The 24,774-nt window shown below is 37.4% G+C and overlaps 1 protein-coding gene and 1 long non-coding RNA gene across 2 annotated transcripts; both read left to right on the top strand.

The window, feature by feature from the left end:
- The first annotated feature begins 11,977 nt into the window (after positions 1–11,977).
- On the top strand, positions 11,978–12,416 carry LOC127101773 (uncharacterized). The gene has a single exon (XM_051039218.1). It carries the CDS (start codon positions 12,012–12,014, stop codon positions 12,414–12,416), a length of 405 nt encoding a protein of 134 aa, XP_050895175.1. The 5' UTR covers positions 11,978–12,011.
- Positions 12,417–23,663: 11,247 nt separating this feature from the next.
- On the top strand, positions 23,664–24,529 carry LOC127101772 (uncharacterized). Its single transcript, XR_007794694.1, has 3 exons — positions 23,664–23,704; positions 24,103–24,392; positions 24,498–24,529. It is a non-coding gene; the product is annotated as an uncharacterized LOC127101772 (long non-coding RNA).
- Positions 24,530–24,774: the final 245 nt, after the last annotated feature.

Genomic DNA, 24,774 nt, shown 5'->3' with positions numbered 1-24,774 from the left:
CCAAGCAAATGTTGGTGTGTCTGATCTCTCCATATAGAGTCAGCCCCTTAAGCCGAAAGTGTTTACCCTTTCCTTCTGCACTCCCCACTGAGTTATATCCTCGTGGATGACGGTTGTTTCCGTTGCCTCCCGACACATATATTGGGATGGGTTTCCCTATTTGAGTTATTTCCTCATTAGGACGAGTCTTGATTCAGTTTGCCTTTTTGGTTTGATCCTAAATTGGCTCCTTGTGACTGTCTTTTGTGCTTCCCTGTGGTATAAATGAATAGTTGCTCACTAACCGGCACTCATTCATCTTATTCCCCCAGAGGAATTTGTGGCCTTCTACCTACTAACCGGTAGTTATAAGTCCTATTGTTGTGGTTTTCTACCCAGTAGCCGGTAGTTATAAACCCTAATCTCTGTTTCCCAGCTGAGTCTGCGGTCTTCTACCCAGTAACCGGTAGTTGTAAATCCTACATTTTTTTTCTCTGTTCCCTATCGGAGTCTGCGGTTTTCTACCCAGTAACCGGTAGTTGTAAACCCTATTTTCTCCCCTTTGCAGAGTTAACCCTTGTGTTCATCCTAGTTGATGACGGTTACTTTTCCGCGGTTTTCTACCCAGTAACCGGTAGATGTAATCCCCTCTTTGACGGTTATCATTATCCATTATTCGGTCTTGAAATTCCCTCCTTCTTGTGGATAATTGCTCCGAGTAAGCAATTTTATCCCCAGCGGGTCCTCCTTCATTTACCGTTTGCCGGTAATGTTTGTTGTTCCCTTTGATTGGTCATCTTTCCATACCTAGTTCGGTATCTCGATGCCTTTCTTTTCGGTCGATTTATCCTTTAACAGCCTACAACCCGGTTACGGATAATCTTCCATGCGAGTATATTATCTACGTTATGACGGTAATAGATAATGTATCTCATGCACTCATCGGTCGAAGCCTGTTGTGTTTCCCCAGTTGAGTAAGATTCATGTTCCTTTGCGGAATCGAATATTCATTCTACCCCATTTTTGTTTGGATAGTTGCCTTGTTTGCGCAATTTATCCCCAGTGAGTCATCTTTCGTCTACCCTGTTGTTGTTGGTAACGATTGGTTCTCCTTGATTGGTCATCATTATATACCTAGTTTGGTATCCCGATGTCCTTTCATTTCGGTCGATTTATCCTTTATTAACCCAGTATCCGGTTATGGATAATCTTCCATGCGAGTATATTATCTACGTTCTGACGGTAATAGATAATATATCTCATGCACTGTTCTGTCGAAGCCTTTTGGTCTTTCCCCAGTTGAGTAAGATTCGTATTTCCTGTGTTGGAATCGAATATCCTTTTCCGTGGTTTTCTACCCAGTAGTCGGTAGATGTAATCCCCTTTTTGCGGTTTATCTTCATCCAATATTCGGTGTCAATATTTCCCCCATTTTTGTTTGGATAATTTCCGTATGCTTACAATTTATCCCCTATGAGTCATCTCTCATTTATCCCTTGGTTATAATGATTGTTTCTCCCTTTGGTTGGTCACCTATTATATGCCCAGTAACCGGTATCCCTGGTGTTCCTTCCTTTCGAGTATATTATCTATGTTCTGACGGTAATAGATAATATATCTCATGCACTCTTCAGTCGAAGTTTTGTCTTTCTTCAGTTGAGTAAGATTCGTATTCCTTGTGGAATCGAATGTCCATCCTATAAACAAGTCTGCTTTTCCAGCTTTCTTCAGGATGATGAGTGTTTTGGCACACACACCAACTCACATTTCGGTCGATTTATCCTTTATTAACCCAGTAACCGGTTGTGGATAATGTAGGTGTTTAATTGGCTGCATTGTATGGTAAAACACTAGCTGGATTCTAATGTCTTGACTGATGTCATGACATGGTGTGTATGTGTGACTGCACTGTAGGTTAGAATATCTAACTGTACTCTGATGTCTTGACTGATGTCATGACACACTTGAGTAGTTACTGCAGGATTAGCTAATACAGGATTTATTGACTGTCAAACTGGATACTGTGACATTCATCCCTGTCAGCAGATACTGAGGAATAGAACAGATGATGTTCTGTTAGAACTCAGTATTCATTTGCAGTCTGGTTATCAAGGAAAAACCAAACCTGGCATAAGGCCTACTGTATGAATGTCAAACTGGATGTTATGACATTCATCATGGATAGTATATACTGAATAATAGACAGAGTGGTGTTCTGCTACACTTCAGTATGTTTCTTAGTTTGTTCTTCAAGAGGATAACAGAACTAACTTAAGGCCAAATGTGCAAATGTCAAATTGGATACTTTGACATTTATTAATGTAAGCTGTTACTGTAGTATGGTCATTTTGGTCATGTACAGGTCAGCAAAATTGTACAGTCTGTTTTCTGGAAAAACAGACTCAGCATATGATCCTTGATGTCAAGCTGAATGTCGTGACATTCATTCCTGACAGCATATGCTATATTGTAGGTTGTTCAGTTTTCTATTTCAGCTTTTTCTCAGGCTATTCTTCAGGGATTCAACAGCTTAGAGAAAAACCAGGAAATCAACAACCAAGCTACATTTAATGAACCTAACAAATAGCCTATTTGTTAGTAACCTAGATATTGAATTTATGGGAACTAGCGTGACCTTAAATTCAGGAGAATACAAGTGCAAAAGCCCAGGTACTGCAATATAAAAGGAAATCGTTCCTTCATTCAGTTTCGGGGATTTTGAGGCGTGAAGATTAAGTGTGTCCATCATACTTCACTGCTGTATTTTTGTGAGTCTTGTATTAGACATATCTTGTAAGCCAAGCCATTATCACGTTGATGATTGTTTTGGTATAGGGTGTTCATTGAGTTGTAAGTGTTGTGTCGCTCAAAGCTTTTAAGCGTGAGTGCTGTGTATCTTGATTAAAGCTGTTAAGCACAATCAAGAGTTGTTTGAAGTGTGACTTCAAAAGTGTCTTTAATATTGATTAAAGGTAGTAATCAGTGAGGTGATTGAGGGGGAGTGAGTAGGAACTCTGATCTTAGAGTAAGATTGAAATTGCATTGGGTAGGGATTAAGTGACAAGTTGTAAACGGGTGAGTTTAGCTTTGAATTAATACTACTGATAGTGGATTTCCTCCCTGGCTTGGTAGCCCCCAGATGTAGGTCATGTTGGACTGAACTGGGTAAACAATTACTTGTGTTATTTACTGCACTTACTGTTAAGTTCTGACTAATTCTTGTCTGTGCAGAATTGGATGTCATAACAACCCGTGTGACATCTAAAGTCTGATAACTAGAATTTCAGATAATCTTCCATGCGAGTATATTATCTACGTTCTGACGGTAATAGATAATATATCTCATGCGCTCTTTGGTTGAAGCTTTCTGTCCTTCCCCATTCGAGTAAGATTCGTATACCCTTTGCGGAATCGAATGTCCATCCTGTAAGTCGATTTGCTTTTTCAAGCCCTCCTTTCGGATGATGAGTGTTTTGGAAGTAAATCCCAATTCACGTTTTGTTCGGTCACCTATTATATACCCAGTAACCGGTATCCCTGGTGTTCCTTCCTTTCTGCTCCCTATTATGACCTCGGTCCCCGGTGGAGTCAGATTTTCCTGAGTTGAAATATACCTTTTTAGGTCTTCCTCAGATGATTTGGTTGATTGATATCTCTCACCCTTATACCGGTCTTAGATATTCATTCTTCCTGAGCTTGTTACCCAGTAACCGGTAACACCTCATCATTTTGCTTCCCCTGGAGAGTCTTTTTAGATTTCCCCAGCGGAGTTGTTGTTGTGATTCTCCTTTTGCTCTGTTGGCATTTTCCCCAATACGTGCATTTTTCCCTGGCAGGGATGTTTTGTTCATATCTTTCCCCAACCCGAGTCCGGATTTTTATCAGAAGTATCCTTTGTGGATAGTTTTGATGTGTTGGCGTTTTCCCTAGCACATGCATCTTTGAGTTAGCTTGAGTCTTTCCATCGGATTTGTTTCCTTTGGAATTCTTTTCCCCAGTGTCGAGTCATGACCTGCTCACGCAGTTTCAGTCCTTTACTCCCCAGTAAAGTCCCCAACTTGAAGTCGTGTCCTGCTCACGCATTTTTTCTTTTTCTTATCACCATAAGAGTCCCGTTAGAGTCTCTGTTCCATTAGTGAGTGAATTACTCCTATGGATTTTCATTTCTCCTGTTTTCTTTTCTTCTTTGTGGACACATATCCCCACAGAGATAGTTTGTTTTGCATTCATATATTTGCATCATGAGGTCTCTCAGGGACCAAAATTTATCTCTGTTATTATTTAAGCCCATTCTACCTCGTCGAGACGAAGATTTTAACCTTCATTTCTCCGGCTAGAATGATCTTAAATAGGGGCATCTGTAAGACCCCAATTTTGTCCCTAAGATCCCTCATGGCATCATATCATTGCATTGCATAGCCTCAAGGATCATTTGAGCATCTTGCCTTCCTTTCCCTTTGGGTGGGATCTCCTATGAGTGGTTTGAGATCACCAGGAATGCTTGCATTGTATATCATTGCTTTTCTTGTTTTAATCACTAACCAAAAGCATAAAAATATGTCATTAACATTTTGTTTTGCAGTCTAAGCAAGCACAGGTCAAGCAATTCAAGAGCATTCCTTTGTACAAGAGCTGATGGTGTGAGGACCACATGATCATCATATTGAGCTTATATGAGCTAGGGTTCATTTTGAAGCAAGTTCCCAAGTGGTAAAGGCTCAAGTTCATCAAAGCATTGTCAAGGTCATTTGAGGACCATGAAGGTCAACTGTGCAGTCCACTGAGGGCTTTGAGGTGGGGGAAATGATTTGAGACATCCCATTCATGTTCAAACAAGGCCTATTCATCATGTCAAACATCTATCTTGAAGATTTTGAAGTCATTGCAAAAGTTTCCCAAAATGGAGAGTGACCTGTAATTTCAAGTTTCCAAAAATGGCAAGTTTTTGGTCCACATTCAACTTGACTTTCCAACATCAAAGAAGCTTCAAATGAATTTTTAGTGAACATGAAAGTTGAAGACCTTTCTCTCCTCTTTTCAAAAAGTCTTATATCATGTCCATATGATAATTGGTTGAGAAGTTATGGCCAAATAATCACAAAGTATGCATGGAAGTTCAAAATGCCATAACTTTTGATCCAAAACTCCAAATTGGTCCACTCTTTTTGCAAAATGCTCCTTGTGACCAAGAGATTCCAAATCAACCATTGCCTTGCATGAAAGAAGATCACATGACCATTTGTTCATACATGTACATTTTGGAGGGAAATTCAAGAGTTCAAATTTGGTTCAAGCTACAATCAAATTAACACTTCCATGATGTTTATTGAATGATTTTAAGTGGAATTGAACCTTGCATGGGCACTGTTCACGTATGGGAAGGCCATGCTAAGCACACTTGCAATTTTGCAATTCACGTTATTTCTCACTAATCATGTATTAATCAATGCTTAATTATAATTTCAGTGTCATTAACAGGTGGCATATAAGCTAAAGCATAACTGTTTTTCAAGGGGAAGCATTTTGAGATCTCAAATTTTCATTTCCCTCCAATTTTTCTCTCCTTTCAAATTTCATTTTTCTTCACACAACTCTTCAAGATTTTTGTAGATTCTTCATCCTCATGGAATTCTGAGCAAGGATCAACCATTATTTGTTGGAATTGAGCAAGGTTCGAGCAGATTCATAAGCATGAACATGAAGATGGAATTTGAAAATTGAGCTGGATTTGAGTGCTTTCAACCATCCTTTCTTGCACAAAGCTTCATTAGAGGATTATTGAAGAAGTTCTGGAGCTTGTGGAAGCTTGAAGACACGAATTCAACACACTGCATCTCAAGTAAGTGAAATTTCGACCGTCTCATTTCTCCAATTTCTTGCCATGAATGTATAGATCTCACATCACTGAGCATGCTGATATAATTTGTTTTGAAAATGGATGAGTATTGAGCCTGATATATGAACTAAAAGTTTTGATGTCAAATATGTTTCCCTTCGATTCGTTCGATTCATGATGAATTAGGACTAATGGATGTGATATTCATGATCTACATTGAAAGACCTTTCGGACCATGTGCAATTTGCAAGTTTTTGGAAATTTTTGATGAGCCTCCACCGGAATGCAACCGGAGAAGACGACCGGAAACACTGTTCCGGCCGTCTGGTTCAATCCCTAGGGTTTTGACTTGAGAGCTTCTTGGACCATCCATACATGAGTTCGAAACCGGGCGCATGCATTTTCTTCAATTCCAATTTGAATTCCTCATTACCCGTGCGTACGTGTGTTCGATTCCTTCGCCATGCATTTTTTAAATTCCCGTTTGATTTCTCACTTACCTGGCCTTGCATGAGTTCGATTCCTCGCTGTTGCATTTTCTGAATTAATTTTTAATATTCTCATTGTCCATGCATGCGTGGGTTCGATACCAGGCTTGTGCAATTTCCTGAATTTCGCTTGTGATTCTTATTTACCTTCCATGCGTGGGTTCGAGCCATGGTTGTATGCATTTGCTGATTTCATTTGAAACTTCATTTTCCCTCCTATTTTCCATATTATTTAATTATATTTCATTTTATTTTTTTCAACTTCAAAAATCCATAAAAAATAGTAGGAATGTCCAATTGATCTCAATTTTTTTTCATATTCTTGTTTTGATCTCTAGATTTTTTTAGCATTTATTTCATGAATTGTGTGATGCTGGATTTTTAATTGTGTTTTCTTGATTGAACCATGATGCCAAATTGATATGTCATGATTCATTGCTTTGTGAAATGCTCATTCTTGATCCAATTGCTTTGAAATTTTGCATGCTTGATCTTAACATGTGACATCATTTTTGAGAATTGGTTTGGCATTTTTATCATTTGATATCACTGTTTTGGACACATGAACATGTAGTGTGACAATTTGTGTCACATTTTGTGCTTTGCATTTGTGCCTTTTCATTCATATACCATTTGAGCTCTTCTGGATATAATTTTTTGCATGATGTATGTTCATAACATGTTGATTTCACATAAAAAAATTCATGATCATTGGATGTGTTTCTGTTTTGATTTGGATTTTCTAATTTGGATGTCCAACTTTGTGCACATTGTTTGCCTTTGTTTTACATTGATCACTTGATGCCTCTAAATTGTGAATTGATCTTGGTCCTTTTGAGGACATTTTCTTGATTGTTTAAATGTGCATCATGTGAAAGATTGACTTCTGTTTTGGTCATTTGATTTGGTTTTGAACCTAGTCTTTGTACTAGTGTTTTGTACATACTAATTGTGCTTTGTGTTTCAGGTTTGGACATTTAGCATTGTTGTTTGGTTTGCTCTCACTTTGTGAGATGCAAATGCTTTTGAGTACTAACTCTTGCTGTTTTGTAGGTTCTAATTGATGCTCATGAGTTCACTTGATTGCTTGAGCACTGTTCATTGAGTTGTAAATATTGAATAGTTCCACTGTTGTCTGTTGGTTTTCTGAATACAATATTAATTGTTTGGCTTTTGTACAGGTACATTAGTTGCTAGCTAGATTTTGCTTAAGCTTTGGAGTGTGGTTGATACACCACTTAGGTAGCTACTCTCTTACTCCATATAGTCTGGAAGTCCTGTCACCTTTTTGGCAGGCATTTGGCTGAAGTCCTCCTTATGAGGCTCTGTTTGTGATTGTTTACATTTGTGCCAAAGACCTCTAAATGAGGCATGTTACTTGTTAAGTCCTCCTAAGTGAAGAGGCAATTGACAGATAGAAGGGATTAGCAATCAATCCCTTGTTATTCAGTGAGTCTTTCATTATGCTCACACTACGTGCTGATGCTTTTGAATAAACACCCAAGGTCTTGTTAGAGTCTGTCAAGTGGAATAGGATCCCATATTCTGGATCCCCACACTTTCATTATCATTGAGCTCACCCAGGTCAGGGTTAAGAGCATGAGGTCTCATCCTCATTTCCTATTTTCATCAGCTTCACCCTAACTCTCAATGTTAGTGGTTAAGAGCTCACAGATTACCATCACAGTTGGCTTGCTTGTCGAGGTTGATATGACCCCTCTTGACTAAAGCCCACATATTTGATTGAGCCTCTTGTTTGTAAATAGAGTGTGATGCATTGTTTGCTTGATTGCTTTGCATGTGTTTGCTTTTGCTCATTTGTTTATTTTGAGGAGTTAGATATAATTCCATCTATTGGCATTCTGTTTCCTGTTTGTTTTGAGGAGTTGGATGTAAGCCCATATATTGGCATTCTGTTTCCAGTTTGGTTAGGAGTTGGATGTAAGTCCATCGATTGGCATTCTATTTCCTCTTTCTGTGGTTCTCTTATGAGACTTGCTTTTGCTTATACCTTGTGTTACCTTATTCCAAAGGAACTTACTTGGATCATCTCTATGATCTCGAGAAAGGAACTCCTATTTGTGGTTTTAATTCCTTAACCCTCACCTCTTGCATGCTTAACCTTGATCCATGATTTCATCCTTAACCCAAACCAAAAACTTTTGTGCAAACATTTTCACTTGTTTTCAACATTAGAAACCTAGGCCTTATGCCTTTGATTTTCAAACCTTCTTTTCATAACACTCATATTGAATTGAATCTTTAAGTCAACTTTGACCATTTTGTACATACTTCTAATTGGTTAATGCAACCCACTCAAATGTGTTTCTTTATGGCTCCATGTCCACGTCTTAATCAAATTTTTCATAACCTTTAGCTATTAGGTTTGAGTTATCTTTGTGGTAGATATAATACTCACCTATGTCCTTAGTGATTGAATTGTAAGACTTCCATGCTTATTATAGGGCATAATCCCTCACTAGCATGTCGAAGCTATTCTCACATGGTGGACTTGTGGTTTTTCAGGTTGAGTTTTCTCCCTTTGATAACAAAAGACCTTAAGGCTTTTGGACCAATCAATCCACTTATCTATTTTGAAATGGTTTACCCGAACTACGGGGTTTTGATCCTTATCTTTCATGAGAGGGTACGTAGGCAATGGGTTCATCCATCCAAACACAAAATGTAAATAAACTTGTATATTCTTTTCTCATCTCTTCAATCATGTTTGCACAAAATAATTTCATAAACAATAACTTTTTGCATCAAGCGTGAAAAGGGCTCCCTAGAAGTACCTAGGATGTTGTGGGTGCCTAACACCTTCCCATGACATAACCAACCCCCTTACCCAGATCTCTGACCCTCTTTTACTAGTTTTGTTTGTAAAACTTTATAGGTTTCTGTTCGCTTTCTAACCATTCCTTGGGATAAATAGAAGTGCGGTGGAGACTCGACTTTGTATGATTTACCTTGGATTTAGTTAATATTTCCAATGGTGACGAATACACCGCTACAATATGGATTACTAGAAGATCCATTAAGTTTTCCTTGGTGTCGATTGTGGTGGGTGATGACTTCGAATAGGACATGAATGCTCCTTTTATAAGTTCTTATGCATATTTTCTTTGAGACAATAAAATACCACATGTATGTTTAGTGACAGATATTCCCAGAAAAAAACTCAGAGGACCAAAATACTTCATGGCAAATTCAGATCTAAGTTTAGACATAACATAGTCACAAAGAGAATCAGAAGAAATAGTGAGAGTTATATCATCCACATATAGAAGGATATAAACATAATCAATATTGTGATGATAGATAAATAAAGAGTGATCAGAGATGATGTGATAGAAACCTAATATGGTAACATAGTCAAGAGATGATGTTATAGAAACCCAATATGGTAACATAGTCAGTAAATTTTTGGTATCAAACACGAGGTGCTTGTTTGAGACCATAGATGGACTTCTTTATAATATAGACATGCTCAGGATGCTATGAATCACAGAATCCAGGAGGATGGTACATATACATGGTTTCATCAAGATTTCCATGCAAAAATGCATTCTTGACATCTAGATGATGGACACACCGTGACTTGGATAATGTAATGCTAAGTACCATGCGAATAATGGTCGGTTTCACTATAGGGATGGAAGTTTCACCATAATCGATGTCTGATTATTGATTATCACTATTACCTATAAGAAGAGGTTTGTATCGCTCAAAAGAACCGTCAAATTTCTTCTTGTGGTTGAAAATTTACAAACTTTGAATAACAGTAACATTGGAGGGACGAGAAACTAATTCCTACATCTTATTTTCAATAAGAGCATCATATTCATCTTTCATGTCCATTTTCCAATTATGGTCATTTAATGTATCAATGGGATTTGTAAGTATGGAGAGATAGATTGGTGGGTGGATGTTTGTAGGTTGAAAATTTTACGGGGTTTGACAATTTCATGTTGTGCTCAGGTTGTCATTTGAGGTGAATGACATGCAGGAGGGGAAATGGGTGGATGAATAGGTGGAGAGGAGGTGATCGGTGTTGTTTGTGTATACGAGGTCGTTGTTTGGGAGGCAGGAGGTGTTTGAGTTGTAGGTGTAAGTTTTTAGGCTGACGAGATTATTGAGGGGGGAGATATTGTTTGGTTTGTGGTTTGAGAGGGATGAGTATGTTGGGCTGTTGGTTATGGTGGTTAGGTTACTATTATGTTAGGAGAGGAGGTTGCGTGGAGGTATGGTGTACACTTGTGAGGTCAGAAATGGGATTATGTCATCATTTAAGAAGTTATAGTTAGTCGATGTGACAACATTATTGGTGGAAAAAGGGAAATGTGTTTTCCTAAAAAATAACATGCCAAGAGATGATGATTTTGCGACTTGACAATATAACCTCTATTATTAAATGGATATCCTAAAAAGACACATGGTGTAGACCGAGGTTGGAGTTTATTCCTAGTGATGGAAGGAATTAATGAATAACAAAGGCATTCGAATACTAGGAGGTGTGAATAGGCCGAGTTTTTCTGTTAGAGAATATTTGTGGGTAATTGGAGAGTGATGGAAGGAATTAATGGATATCAAATTCCCATCCCATTTGATTTCTCTTGTGACATTTTTACAAGTTTGTTGAGTATGATGCAAATTTATCCATGTTTTGGACAAGTTGATATGGACACTTCTTACTACACTGCAAGGTTTATTTTATTTCTCATCTAGTGGACTTGTGCTCGAGTTTGATTTCATACTACATTTGTTTCTAATTCTGAGTCATTAACCAAGGTGTGTGTCAATAGAGGTCTAAACATCACCTCCCTACAAAAGTATCCCAGTGATATCTGAAATTTGTCTCAGAAGAATAATTATATTTTTCTGACATATTAAAAAACAACATACTAAAAAAAAAGGCTAAATCCACATTAAGATACTTTACAAATAATAAAAAAGGCTAAATCCACATTAAGGCTAAATCCTACGGTTAATTTTGTCGGAAAAGAAACCATTTTGTAAAATCTAATATATATATATATATATATATATATATATATATATATATATATATATATATATATATATATATATATATATATATATATATATATATATCATTCGAAAATCAATAGTAAGACACGATTTATGATTCTTTATCATCTTCAATCTAAAAATTAAAATACATATATTAAGCTTTATAATATAGTTTTTAATCATTAATTATATTATTTATTACATATTTTATCAATATTTAAAATAACAGTAATATCAATAAAAAAGATCGTGCAAAATCATGGGTATTTGTCTAGTTTGCCGATAGAAAAACCAAATGATATTGATCTTTACTTATATAGGTCTAGAGACAAGTCTTAGATATTTCAAATTGTTTGCAACTACATATTTTCTCGATCACCAAATTATAAAAATTAATATATTTATCTCTTTGGCAAAAGAGTTGGTCATCACACATTTGAATGTTTTGAGTAGCCAAGAAATCTAACCATAAAATGGTTTAGTCAAAGTGAAACATTGGAAGTTCAACTAAATGAAGATTCGAAAAGCTTTTATTTTTCTCCAAACTACCCTCCACCAAATCTCTGTAACTCTATATAACTCCATCAATCATCCCTTCGTTCCTCATCAAATCCCAAAGTAACTTCTCTCAATACAGAAATACTCATTATGTCCTAAAATACAAAAAGTTAATTATGGCATCAACCAAATCTTTCATCACTGCTTTCCTTCTTGTTGTAACAACGTCAAGCATGATCCTAGAAGCTCGCCAACTTTTGCAAACAACCCTACAACCAAATTTGTCTGGCATTCCAACTTTGCCACCTTTGCCTTCAATTCCAACATTGCCTCAAGCAAGTCTTCCTCCATTACCTACTAACATTCCATCTCTTCCTAAGCTCACTATGCCACCAATTCCTACCTTTCCTACAAATATTCCATCTCTCAACATTCCGCCTTTGCGAGCAATCACTTCACTTCCCAACATTCCGCCTTTGCGAGCAATCACTTCACTTCCCAACATTCCCACCTCAATCCCAATCACTTTTCCTTCCATTCCATTTCTTTTCCCACCACCTTCTTCAACCTCTAGCCCTTAAACACTTACTTACAAGGTGGATAATGTAATCAACTAAATGTTTGCAAAATTGATATTATTGCATTATTTCTTTATTGTGTATGATGAAATAGTAGGAGGTTATAATGATAGTAATATCTCTACTGTATTGTATATGGTGTGAAAAAGTCTTTGTATTTTTCTCTTTTTTCTTACTAGTTGAGCAATATGTTTCTTTATTTGAATTTATTCAATTGATGATGAATTACACATTCAGATACAACTATGATGACTTCTTTCTTATATTAATTAACGTTCGGATTCTTATTATCTTTTCATAATTTCATAATAAGTGAGAAACAAAAGGGTGATTTGAATATTAGAAGAAGTAGATACCTCCATGGTTTTAAATTACAGTTGCAGATGCAGTTGTGATTGCAAGTGTTGCGATTGTGATTATTGCCATTGTTGTGATGCATATTATGGCCATTGCGGCGCAAATTTTGATTGAGTGGTATTTGAAATACAATGTTAACAAACACTTAATCATTAAGATTTTTCATTATATCTACATGGTTAAATTGAGTTTTTTGTTTCTAAAAATTCGATATTTGATGAAAATACTTGAAAAAACATGGATGTGGTTTCTAAAGCATCTTGACACGTGATCTTCAATCACATGTTAATTGCAATTCAATGCAGTTACGGAAACTACTACATCCATAATATTACGGTCACAATTACGGTTGCAGAATAAAATTTAAAAACATAGACACTATTTACCTAAAAAAATTGTAAACAACCGCTGATCTTCCAAATTTCTAAATTTGGTTACTCGCATGATCAATCAGATTGATCCTAGGACATGTGCTAAGTGTTTTAGAAATGTGATAGTAACGAATACTCAAGGCTAAGCGTCAAATCAGAGTTTAAAAGAAAACTAACAACAAAGGATGAGTCAAATGAAAGAAATCTTAAATCAGCGTCTGAAAACTAATAGAAAAGAGTGAAGTAAACGACAGAAATCATAAAGGATTTAGAAATGACAAAGTAAATGTTGTAAGTACATGAATCTCTTCGACATGGCTGCCATTATGGGGCTGAAACCCACTGGACATACCTATGATCATGATATCGACTCTATGGATACTATTGCCTTTTCGACCACTAGAGCAACATATTCAACATATATTGCACATTACCATGATAAAGATATTGACGTTGTCTCCGACGTGGAGCACATAGCTTTTTTGGCTTTGTGGTTGTCACATTCCGTGTTATGTTCAAAATCCCTACAAGTCGCCAAAAAATATCTTACTCTTGCCAACGAACTGCATGCGGGGTACGATATCTGCCTAAGTGAGATGATCTTGGCAAGAATTTACGAATACTTAAGCGATGGAGTGGCTCAACTGAATAATTTGGGGGATAAAGAGAACCTTCTTCTGTCTGTCCCATTCTGGTTACTACAACTTTGACTCAATGCCACTTTCGAGGCCAACATGCCGAACAAGGGCCTCGTCGACAAGGATGCTGAAGGAATCCGGGACAGAAGGGTCGAATGCCCAAGATTAGCTCAACTAACCCCTAGGGACGAAGGACAAGCTCTCTAATCAACCTTCATGAGTTATATCATGATGTTTGCTAAGCGTTATGTCTTTACTTCGAGCATGGCCCTATTCGCCTTCAAGAAAATTGGCCCCAAGTGGTTTACTAGGATCTTCCCCTCTCCATCTAAGAAATAAGAGACAAAATCTTTGTTGATTTAGGAAGCCTTTTTGACTCCCAGGATTCTAACTCTTCGATTCAAACCTTCGAAAGTTCAGGTTACTTTGATAACCTACCAGCCCAACCTTGTTGCTCGATAATTTGGATTGGTTCAGGTCCTCCCAAAGTTCCTGTATGACAAGAAAAGTAACCTCATTCACCATAATGCAGTCCATACTTAAACCACTGCTCTCAAATAAATATCCAGGTATACTGGCAGAACCCAGCTGACTCCATTCAACTTCGAGCCCAACTTCCTCTGCATACGAGAATTTGGGAAGTGGTGAGCTAAGTACTACTTCGAAGAATTATGTGATGTCACCTCCTTTATTCAACTATTTGACAAAGCTTTTCTACTTGTGAAGGAAAAGACCATGAAATATATGTATACTCTTATAAGAGAAATTCAAGCTTTTCAAAGCTATTTTGAAACTACCTATTGACCTGATGATCTTATTCGAACTATCCGCGAAGCAGCTATTACGCTTAAATAGAAATTTTCAAAGAAAATGGAAAACTTAAAGATTCTCTCATACGTTCCTCATGAGAAACGCTCTGAAATGGCTCTTGAACCGTTTCCCCCAAAGTTTCCTCCACTTCCTAATGCTGACTTCGGAGTGGCCCTTTCCCCTCCATTTCCATATTGGTTTATTTGTGGAGATTCTATTAAAATACTTCGGCAATAATCTCATAAAAAATCTCAGCGGGTGGTTGCGACTAAGCATACTTTAGGCAGTTCCAAGGGGCATCTTCATATAGGGATCGAAGATGTCTGAATCGAATCGGACATATATGAAGGTGTGACACATGAGGTTTCCCTCTAAGTACATTCCCTTTGGAAGCCATTTTATCTCATCTAACATTGATTATTTTATATTATTCTTGTTTAGCTATCAAGATTCCACCCAAGAAACCCACCAGCAAATGACCAATCGAGTCGAAGACCGAAGGGGGCAGCAAGCCTGTAAAGGTACCATTTTTCCCTTGTTCAGTGGTCTTTGTTATACATTGATGATACTAATGTTTCAATTCTTGGCTTAGGCTACTCGAAAACCTCTAGTGAGTCCCTTAAAAATCCAAAATCCTACTGCTTCCCCCATCATCGTAGAGTATGACGAAGTTGATTTGTCGCCTGTTTCAATCTCACTTCTAGGAAGAGGAAGTCACAACTGAAAGCCATTGATGCTTCAGACCAACCTCCGGTCAAACTTCCAAGGAAAAGGCCTTCTGCACTTATTAACCAAGAGCCCACTCTTGAGGAGATGGCGAAGGTAGCGGCGGCTCAATGTGAGAGCCATAACTCTAGCCCTGGGGTCGAAGGTGGTAAGGTACAACACAATTCTCCTTGCCTCACTTAACTTGCCTACCTCACTTAAGTTGCCTACCTCATTTATACCTTTGATCGTATTGATTGTAGGGTGATGCAGGCACTTCCGTTCCAACCAAGAAAACAACTTCCTCCATGCCTGTCTCTGCGCCCGATGTTTTGAATAGCACTGGCGACCCTACTTATCGACCATCATCTGAAAAGGGGTCTATAAGTGAGATTAACCAACCTCTATTTGGGGACCTCGATGCTTCACCACCAAAAACTGCTACTCAACATTCTCAAACTAGCGACTTTGGTCACGAAACGGATTTGAGCGAAGAAGATGGGGCCAACGGTAACCCAGACCCTATGGTTGAGGATGAGCTAATTGAAGACTCGGAAACCCTTGGGGCTGATTTACATACATCCGAAGGAGCGAATGATCCCTGGGGAGAAGGTTGGGAAGTCGAAGATATGGTTGTAGAGGATGCGGATGAAGGAAAGCCCGCCACAAACCCTGATGATGTTGAAGGCCTAAAAGAGGCAAAGACTAATGCAAGCGAAGAGCATGCTCGAACTAGAACTTCTATTACTCCTACTATGGCTGACTTTCTGACGGTCAGAGTTTCGTCGAGTAATATCGGAGCCTTTTCTACAGAAAAATTGGCTATCCTGAAATGAAGTGAGCCCCTTGAGTATTTGAAAGCTATGCTAAATTGCAGGGAGAATTCTTCTGACCAAAGCCATAGTACTTCAGTGTCTGAAGATCCACCTTCGAGCACCCCTACAAGCGAAGTCCTTTCCAAGATCAAAGATAAAGTCTTCAAGGGTGACTTATTTCTGTTGTTGTTGGTTGATCCTTCTTCCCCTTTGACTCTAAAGGCTCTTCTCAACCAAGTTGACTTATTGGAATCTTCTCCTGAAATGGAAAATGTTATTTTTGAGATAGGAACTATGATCTACCAAGCTGTTGCAGATCATAAGTTGCTACCTCAGCTCACAGGGGAAATAAAGAAGAAGTCTGGTTCTGAGGTTGCTGCCTGGGATGCTGCTACCGAATCCACCAATAGGGAAGTGGGATTGGAATAGACCAAGCAGAAGAACAAGGAAAAGTTCGACACTCACAACCGTAACATTGCTTCCTGGAGGAAACAAATAGAAGAACTTCATGCGAAGATCTCTGATGCTAAAAAAGACAGAAATCAACGATTGGAGTTTGACGAAGCCTTAATGGCTCAAGAGCTATCATTTGGCATGGAATTTATCGAAAAGGCTCGACAACTTGAGTCAGACATTAAACTCTTGCGATTAAAGAGATCTTTGTGCGAAAAACGGCTGGAGCTTCTTAAGGCAAAGTATCTTCAGATCAAGGCCAACCTTCCCTTTTAGTGTTGCTTTATTTATCTGGCAATGTAATGAAATTTTATTTGTAACGAATATTGGTCTTTTGGGCCTATGACTTCTATATTACCATTTTGGCATTCTTACCTTATTGGCTTTATTTTATTTATATGATTATTCGTCTCTTATTTTTACTTCTTTGATTATCGGTTTATATTTTTTCAAATATTTCCCGTTTACTCTTAGAATCCTTTTATCTTCACTAAGCTCTTCGATTTCATAGGCACAATTAGAGAATATCTGTAAAACTTGGAAAGGGCCTTCCCACTTTGGGGACCACTTCCCCAAGGCTCTATCTTTTCGATCCATTGGATGGATCACTTTCCAGGCCAAGTCTTCGAATGCAAAACTTTTAACTTTCACTTTCTTATTATAAGAGACTTCTACTCTCTTGTTTTGTCGCTTTAGCAGTTCTAAGGCATTTAACCTTTCCTCGTCTAAATTAACCAATTCATCCAACATCATGCTCCAGTATGATTCTGTTGTAAGTTCATGTTGCCTTTGAATCCTTATGGATTATAGGTGAATTTCACCTGGTAGAACAATATCATGGCCAAAGGTTAGGCGAAAGGGGGTCGACTTAGTAGCCTCTTTGGGGGTTGTACGACATGCCCATAAAATCTGGTCCAGAGTTTTGTGCCAATTTCTAGGCTTCTTCCCTACATGCTTTTTAATCAAACCAATGATAACTTTATTAGCAACTTCAACTTGTCCATTGGCTTGGGCATAATAGGGCGGTGACGTTAATAATTTGAAGCCCATCTCTTTGGAAAATTCTTGCATTTTCCGACCAGTAAAAATTGATTCTTGATCCGTTTTGATCGTCTCTAGGATTCCAAATCTATAAATAATATGCTTTTGGATAAATTCGACCACTTCCTCTTGGTTCACATATGGTAAGGGTATAACTTCGATCCACTTTGTAAAATAATAGTTTCTTACTAGTATATATCTCCAACTTTTAGATGATGGAGGTTGAATCTCTCAAATCAAATTTAAAGCACAACCCCTAAATGGGCAAGGCTTGATAATAGAATGTAATTCACTTGCAGGGACATGCTGTATGCCCGCATGCATCTGACATTCTTGGCAACCTTTCGCAAATTCAATACAGTCTTTCAACATGGTAGGCCAATATATCCCTTGGTGAAATAAGAGCCATTTCATCTTATGACCGACTTGGTGTGCCCCGCACGCTCCACTATGCACAGTCGAAAGGGAAAAGTATGCCTATGACTCACTGAGTTGTAAGACCCCAATTTTGACCCTAAGATCCCTCATGCAATTTCATCATATGCATTAGCATTGGGATCATACATTGGCATCCTCCTTAGCCCCTCTTTCATTGGGTTTGTTTTGGGAGAGATCACCAAGCACTATGTGATTGTATCATACTTGTATATTATCATTTTACTAACCAAAAACCCAAAAATATGTCTTTGCATTTGCCTAACTCTTTTGTAGGTAGGGCATGATCCCATTGATTTATCAAGTTCACATATAGGGTTTGAGAACCTCATCGATAAAAGAGCACAACCATGGATTGATCCACAAATGGTTATAAGCATCATATATGAGTCCCAATGATTGGGTATCTTGAGGGTGATTTGCCTTAGAAACCCTAGTTTGACTGTGTATCTTGAGTAACTTCTCCAACAAGCTATCTCACCAATTGATCAAATTCCTCAAGGGACACTTAAAAATTCATCATCTTATGCATATATGATCTACCATGAACCAATAAAGTCAAGAGAATTGAAGGTTAGCAAGTTGGTTGATGGTGGTTGGCCAGATGAATTCATCTTATCAAAACTGGGTCTCCCTAGACCCTATATCCTACAATTTTCACCATATGAAAATGATTCCAAGACAAACGTTACTCTAAATGACATTCCAAATAACTTTCATATTGAGACCTAGAGCTATTTTTGCTTGGAAATTTTTTTTCTATGTTGAAACATTATAGGTCATTTTGTCTAAACCCTAATTTGAAAGTCAACTTCCCAAGGCCATAACTTGCTCAATTTTTATGATATGAAAGATTTCCAAGTTTCAAAATCAAAGTCAAGATGTCTACTTCAACTTTGATGTTTGTAGTGAAGGCTAATTCAACTTTTATGAGCATATGATATGAGGATACATTATAGGTCATTTTTTACCTATACCATTGAACAAGTGATTTTTCCAAACATCAAAAATGCATAACTCTATCATTCTAAATACAAATTCCATGAAATTGGTGACAATTTTGAAGGTATTCGAAAGAGCTACAACTTTGATGAAGACATGTTTCTCATTTGAAGTTCATATAAGAAGTTAAGCAAGGTGGAATATTGAGATATATGACTTGACACTTAGAAATTTTTTCAACATGTTGAAATTTCCAAACTTCCACCTCCAAATTCACTATGATCCAGGTTCCAAATGAAAAAGTGATCAACATCAAACTTGTTCCCCTTGATCTAATCTTTCCAAAGAACCCAAGTTCATGCATTTCGGATGAAGTTTGCTAGGTCTACGCATGGCTTTAACAAAGCTGCATCATTGGAGAAAATCAAATGTCCAAAACTCCATATATCATTGCCTTGCCACTCAAGCCTCATTTGAACTTCAGAACAGTTGGATATGGATCAAAATGGATTGCTTCATGGACCTGTACACACCCATTCAAGCTTGTGCATCACATGACCAAATTTAGCAATTTTTCAAGTGTGCAATTATCAATCCCAAATGCTATAAATACAAGGCCTCTGAGCTCATTTGAAAGACCCCTTGCACGCCAGCTTTGCCCCCTAATTGAAACCCTCACATTTCAAAGGAAATCCTGAGAATTTTCACCTTGAAAATTGAGTTTGAATCTCACTATTTGGAGATTCAAGAACTCCAGGATCCATAGCTTTGTACCAATGCTAAACCTCTCTTGCAAGCTTCTCAAGTGTGATCAGATTAAGGTTGAAGCAAGCTACATCAAGTTCTACACAGCATTGAAGGTAATTTTCAGAAAACTTCATCTATTCGATTCTCACTCAATTCTACTCAATTCTCTTGGATCTTTGATTGTCTGAAGTTCTACCAATGCAGGCAAGAAGATTGAGTTGCTTAGAGGTCAAATCGAAACAACTCAGTTGACACACCTCAAAATTCAACTCCTAATATCTTTCCATATATTTGGAGTTAGTTGAAATCGAGGTCAGATTTGTGCTTTACGCCATTTTTTCTTTCAGATCATGTCTTCCTTTTTTATTTTCTTGATGGTGATGAGTGAACCAGTACGGTGGACCTCGCCTGAGAAGGTGACCGGAGGTCCAGTGCCGGTGGTGTGCTAGATAGGTTCTGAGCCATTGATCTCTTTTAAAATATTTTAATCTCATGCGTTGCTTTTGAATACCAAGCCTATGACGCGTTGACTGCAGTGCATCGTGGAACGCGCGTTTGTGTCCACTTGATCTGCCACCTCAATTAATGAGGGAGATCAAGTGGCTCACGTTTTTTTAATTTTCTGGTTTTTGTTTTAATTCATTTGATTTTCATTAATTCATACTAATTTTAATATTGATCCAAAAAGTATAAGAGTTTCACCAAAAAATTTTAAATAAATTCCTCTTTCATATTCTGAATTAAAATTATTTTTTGGATCATTATTAATATTTTTCATGATTTAATTGATTTTGTGATTATTTTTAATTGTTCAAAAATACTTTTAAGTCTTTAAAAATTCTGAAAATTTTTCTCCAAGGTCCTTTGACCTTGTTTGACCTATGATAAATCTCATGGCCATTTCTTTGGTGTTTTGATGAGGTTTTAGGAATTTGACAAACCATATTTAATTTAAATGCATTATTTTAGTATTTTTAAATAGAATACATGCCAAATAATTGTGTTGACCTCTTGTGATGGTTTGTGTAAGTTTGACTTATGTTGTTGGGCCTTGGTCAAGGTTGATTTGACTTTGCTAAGTTAATATCATTGGATTTAGGGGATTGATGGAATGTACATTCCATCTCCCAAAATGAATGAATGATATTAATTTGATAAAAGTACTCCTTTGACCAATTTGAGTTTTGATTCATTCCCCTCCCTCTTCATCTATTTCCCATTCTTTATGCATTCATCTCATTTGGCGTATGATATCTCTAAATCATAAGGCTAGTTGATTGCAAAAATCAACATAAGTATGGATGAGATTAGGCCACTCCTTTTGTATATTATTTTTGTGTGTGGTTTGTTTCATGAGCATAATCCATTATACTATGTCTCTAACATGCATTAACACCAAAATTCTATTGCCCGGCCTCAAATAGTTGTGACTTCTACATAACTCCAATTACAATTGCTTAACATAGCGCTAAATTTTTGACACAAAAGGCATAACATTCTAGTTAGTGAGATTGTAAGTCTCCCCTCTTTCATGGTATTGTGTGGAAACTTGGCCTTTTTTCCTTCCTTTGGAAGATGTCTTGGTTCAAGGATCCATGCTTGTGATAAGTGGGTCGAGTGTTCTCTAAAGAATGACTTAAAATGAAAAGCAAAAGCAAAACAATACTAACTTCTAACTCATTAACAACTAACATTTAATTTCAAGTCTTTTATTTCAATGCACTTTAATTTTTACGTTCTATTCATTTGCCAATATCCATACCATTCTAACTATTCATGTTAATATCATTTTCACTTTGTCCACATGGACCATATTGTGTGATATATTTTGTTTGTGTATGTTTTGTTTGTTTGTGTGGTCTTTGACAATTAATGTACAAAATAAGAACAAAAACCCTAAAAAAACTTTTGTGTGGATTGTTGACTTGATCTTGGACAAATTGGACTTAGAACTCAGGCAACATTCCTATGCTAAAGGACTTGGCCAATGCCAACTTTTATGAAACCAAGTGCTTGCAATTTAAAAACTTCATCTGATACATCTTTGAAGATCCCTTTGAGTTCATCTGCAGCATGATCATTATGAAGTTGTTATTTTGAATCTGTGGCTTGTGGAATTCATCTGCTTCATGGGCTAATTTGAGGAAGATCATGGAGTGTCTAAGCTTGGATGTGGCTATCCTTATTCGATGCCTTGCTCTTCAAGATTGATATAATTGTGCATTATGTGTTGCTTGATTCTAAATGTCCAAGGGAATTTGGGTTTTTATATGACATTCTTGTCTATTGGATTGCTACCCATTGGTCAGATCTTTTCAACTCTTAACTTTTAATTTTGTGCATAAGATTAGTCTCTTCATCTATTCCCAATTTCTTTAATTTCAAAATCTCCCCCTACTTTTAAAAATCTTCTTTGATTGAACTCATTTTGTTCTAAACTTCGACCACTTTGCAAACTAGAAACTTTGGCCTTATGCCATTGCATTTTTAAACTTTGATTTACATGAAATAGTATCACATTCTAGGACTCAATTTAGTTAAATTATATTATTATTTACTTCAATTTATTTCATTTTATTAGATATTACGCGGTATTTTCTTTCTATTTATCTCAGGTGGTTTATTTGAAGCACAAGTAAAAAAGGAAGAAAAAGAGGTGCAAAAAGGAATGAAAAGAAGCAAATATCAAAAGCCAAAGCCCAGCCCAAAAAGCACAGGCGCTGTGCCTGTGACGAGCGTCACAAAGGCTGTGACGAGCGTCACGCTTTGCACACTCCTGTGACGAGCGTCACACATGGTGTGACGGACGTCACACCATTCCCCTATATTTTTGGCACCAGGAACGCAACAGACCACGTTGAAACAGACCACGTTGAAGCTACTTCCACGCTTGACCCTTGGAACGTAAAGACCATGTACACGGAAAACCCTTGGAAGCAGTTACACAAGTAGCAGTATAAATAGTAGCTTTTTGGAAAGCTCTGGTTCCACGCTTTTTCCAGATTTCTTTGCCGTTTTTTGCTTTTTCGCATTTTTTTCTTTTCCAGCAGTACGAGCACATTTCTTACAGCATAGCTTTTACGATTTTTATATTGTTTCCCTTGCAACACTACGCCAAAAACTGGAATAGACAGCGCCCCTTAGAGGGCGCTTTATTACAAAAGCGCACTCTAAAGTGAAGAGAAAAAATAAGGAGCATACTATTGGAATAGACAGCGCACTTTAGAGGGCGCTTTTGTAACAAAGCGCACTCTAAAGTGAAGCAAAAAAATAATGAGGAAATGGAGGGACACCAATAGAGGAAGCTTTATTGAAAGCGCCCTCTAAGGGTAACCTTAGAGGGCGCTTTTAAAAAAGCGCTCTCTATGTCCATGTACATTTCCAGTTTATAAGGCGCTTTTGGAAAGCCTTAGAGAGCGCTTTTAGAAGCGCCCTCTTAGGCCCCCTTTAGAGGGCGCTTTTGTAACAAAGCGCCCTCTAAAGTGAAGCCAAAAAAAAAATAATGAGGAAATGGAGGGACAACAATAGAGGGGGCTTTAGTGAAAGCGCCCTCTAAGGTTACCCTTAGAGGGCGCTTTTAAAAAAGCGCTCTCTAAGTCCATGTACATTTCCAGTTTAGAAGGCGCTTTTGGAAAGCCTTAGAGAGCGCTTTCAGAAACGCCCTCTTAGGCCCCCTTTAGAGGGCGCTTTTTTTACAAAAGCGCCCTCTAAGGTCCCCTTTAGTAAACATTAAAATTATAACATATACTGCATGTCTCTTTATTTTCCCTCTCTATAAGCTATTTCGTTTACGTAACTGGGTTTTCTCTCTACTGCGATTACTCTCTACTTCGATTACTCTCGTCCTCCGTTCGTTCTCCCTCCCTCACCGTCATTGTCGCCGTCGCCTTTTTCTGCTGCTGCGTTCACGTTCACTGAGTTATCTGCGTCCACCGTCACTGTTCACTTTCTTCTCCATCGTTACCGTCACCTTGAAGGTATTTCTCTTCTCCATCGTTACCGTTCACTTTCTTCATGTGTTTGATTAGGGCATTTTCTAAACTTAGTTTTACATTTTGTGCATTATGTTGATTAATGTTGTTTAGGGCAAACTGAGTTTTTTATTTCTGATTGAAAACTGATATCATTTGAAGTGTGTTTGAGCTTGTGCTTGGAAGTTTGATGATTATGGATGCAAGTTTGTTCATGTTCCAAACACCATAAGTTTGCATTGGTCTTTTGCATGCAGTAGGTGTGTGTGAGTTTGTATTCAATAATGATAAAAAAAAAAGAGTTTAGATTGTTGTAACATGAGAGAAATGGAAGGTATATGAATGTGTTCACGTATTGAATCATTGTCTTACTTGGGTCTTATTGAATCATTTCTATATTACAGATAAAATGGCTAACCAAGACGATACCCATGACGCGAATGGATCACGTAACAATGTTGAAAAAGAAATCAAACGAGGATTGACTGTTATGAAGTCAATCATTCGTGCAAGAGACAAGGGTGTAAAATTTGAAGTACATTGGAGTGCTGAAGACCAACTAATTGAGCCTAACGGTTCAATGTTGGCAAGTTACATTGGTTTCCTTGTTCGATAACATATTCCGATTACATGTGATAATTGGAGAAGTCCGGACTTGAAGGTTGGCAAAGAAAAAATATGGTCCGAGATACAGGTAATTACCATATATTGTTATATGTTTTTTTTGTTGACTATTTGTTGACCATATATTGTTATAATATTACTTTATAATAACACACTCCATGTGTATGTTTTTTAGAGATCCTTTCACATCGATGAAAGCCGGCAAAAATATTGTATTCAATTGGCCGGAAAAAGACTCCGAGGATTTCGATCCTTTTTGTCCAACAAATTTCTCAAGGATGAGGAAGGAAAATTTGTTGAAGCAGAACGGCCAATGAAGTATGCCGAGATTATTTCAGCCGATGAATGGGATAACTTTGTCGCCAAACGAAGAAACGAAAAATTCCATGTAATGTCTATTAATTATGGTATTATACAATTGTTAAGTTACTTGGTTCTAATATGCCTTAAAC

Source organism: Lathyrus oleraceus, chromosome 7 (assembly GCF_024323335.1).
Source record: "Lathyrus oleraceus cultivar Zhongwan6 chromosome 7, CAAS_Psat_ZW6_1.0, whole genome shotgun sequence".
In the NCBI taxonomy this organism is placed as follows: domain Eukaryota; kingdom Viridiplantae; phylum Streptophyta; class Magnoliopsida; order Fabales; family Fabaceae; genus Lathyrus; species Lathyrus oleraceus.
The sequence above is the reverse complement of the archived record's forward strand: the minus strand, read 5'-3'. Positions and strand labels throughout refer to the sequence as shown.

What these genes read in the sequence shown, in the direction of transcription:
- LOC127101773 (XM_051039218.1), top strand. Translation starts at nt 12,012, where the DNA reads ATGGCATCAACCAAATCTTTCATCACTGCTTTCCTTCTTGTTGTAACA.